The following is a 1,820-nucleotide window of genomic DNA, read 5'->3' on the forward strand; positions in this document are numbered from 1 at the left end:
CTCACACCCTCCCAGCAGTCACAAAAGCCCCCAGCTTGGCCACCCCTCCCAGGCAGAGCACCCAGCCAGGCCTGCCAAGGAGCGGGACTCACGTTCCTGGCAAAGTTGGAGACCTCGTACTGCCGGAAGCCTGCATCCCGCAGCATCCGCCGCGCTGCTTTGTACATCTCGGCCAGCACATCCTGCTCGGGCGTAGGCAGGGCGCCCTGCTGCACCTGCTTGAAGAGGGAGGTGCCCCGCTCCAGCGTGAGCTGGTACAGAGACACGTGGTCGTCGCACAGCTGAAGCAGGCACTCCAACCCCCTGGCCCACGAGGCAACGCTCTGGCCCGGGAGGCCAAAGATGAGGTCGACGGACGTGCGTCCTGGAAACAGTTTCTTGGCCTCTTCCAGGGTTCTCAAAGCCTCATCCGCCGTGTGGTCCCGCCCAAGGAGCTGGAGCTCCGCATCGTCCACTGACTGCAGGGAACAGAGAGGCCCGGTGAGACCGCACCGGCCACGCAGGAGAACGGGGGCTCTGGGCAGGGATGAGAAGGGCACCAGAGCACGGGCAGACAGCAAGGATGGAGGGAGATCAGGTGAGGGGGGCAGGCAGATGTGCCCTCTCACCTGGATGCCAACAGAGAGGCGATTGACACCGGCTGCCCGGAAGCCCGCCAGCCGCGAGGCCCCGGCCGAGGTGGGGTTGGCTTCCAGAGTGACCTCCGCGTCTGTCGCCAAGTGAGCGCATTGGGAAATGGTCTCCAGCACCGCCGCGATGGTGAGCGGGCTGGCCAGGCTTGGCGTCCCCCCCCCGAAGAACACCGAGCTGATCCTGCTGGGAAGAGGCCCCGAGCCTCACAGCGCCCACGTGTTGCTGCCAGAGCGCCTCGCCCCCGACTCCGCACCCCAGGGGCCCGGGCTGCCCAGGACAAAGCACACGAGAGCGTCCCTCTCCCGTATCCTGTCCTCACCCTCCGGGGACTGCACCCACCTCCGGACTCCGCTCAGCTGGATCAGGGTCTGCGCTTCCCGGGCAAGACAGCTCCGCACCACCGCCTCATCGAGGCCCCGGGGGATGTACTTGTTGAAGTTGCAGTAGCTGCAGCGTTTGAGGCAGTAGGGCCACTATGGGACACAGGAAGGAGAGCCCTCTTGGCAGGCAGCACATGACAGCGCAGCCCTCGGAGAGGAGGAAAGCAAGCCGGTTGCATGCACCCGGGAAGCAGGATCCTCACAGGAAACGGGGGAGTGCAGCTGTCGGAGCGGAAATTGGGCTCCGATATGGTATGGGTGAGTCGGGGGGGGGTTGGGGGTCTCTCCCAGCCGGGCCACCGACTCCGGGGTGAGCTCGGGCAAGCCGCCGGCCCTCTGTGCCTCGGTTTCCCTGCCCACCTCAGCGTTGCCAACTCCCACGACTTTGGCTGCTGTTCAGAAGAGGCCACGCTTCAGGAATATGACAAACGCAGCGCTTTCTTTTGCACAAGTTTATAGTTATAGATCCAGAGAAAAGAAACGGGGAAGATTTCCCCCATTCCCGAAGCGCAGATTTCAGGGACGTGAGGGGATCGTGGAGCCCAGCCCCCCGCCCCCCGCCCAGGGGCAGGAAGTCAGCCGGGGCCCAAGGAAGCGTCCAAGCAGTTGGCGGAAGAACAAAGCCGGAACTCCCCCGCCGTCCGACCAAATGCTGGGGCGAGACCCTCCGCGCCCCTTGCCAAGAGGCCAGCACGCGTGGGGGGCAAGTGTGCCCGGGACGGGCGTGCAAGCACTCACGTGGGCGTACAACGCCGCGGCCGGCCCGCGCCGCGCCGCCATGCCGGGGAGGAGCGCGGGGGCGGGGCC

At 66.0% G+C, this 1,820-nt stretch overlaps 1 protein-coding gene across 1 annotated transcript in view; it reads right to left on the reverse strand.

Moving 5' to 3' along the window:
- RSAD1 (radical S-adenosyl methionine domain containing 1) overlaps positions 1–1,793 on the reverse strand; it is a 9,406-nt gene extending 7,613 nt beyond the window's left edge. The window contains exons 1-4 of the mRNA XM_019515195.1: positions 1,752–1,793; positions 973–1,106; positions 609–813; positions 93–458 (exon numbers count right to left, since the gene is read on the reverse strand). Coding sequence (XP_019370740.1) covers positions 93–458; positions 609–813; positions 973–1,106; positions 1,752–1,793 — 747 coding nt within the window. The remainder of the gene's footprint in view (positions 1–92; positions 459–608; positions 814–972; positions 1,107–1,751) is intronic.
- Between the last annotated feature and the right edge of the window lie 27 nt (positions 1,794–1,820).

Source organism: Gavialis gangeticus, unplaced genomic scaffold (genome assembly GCF_001723915.1).
Source record: "Gavialis gangeticus isolate Ggan-Ray unplaced genomic scaffold, GavGan_comp1, whole genome shotgun sequence".
Taxonomy (NCBI): Eukaryota; Metazoa; Chordata; order Crocodylia; family Gavialidae; genus Gavialis; species Gavialis gangeticus.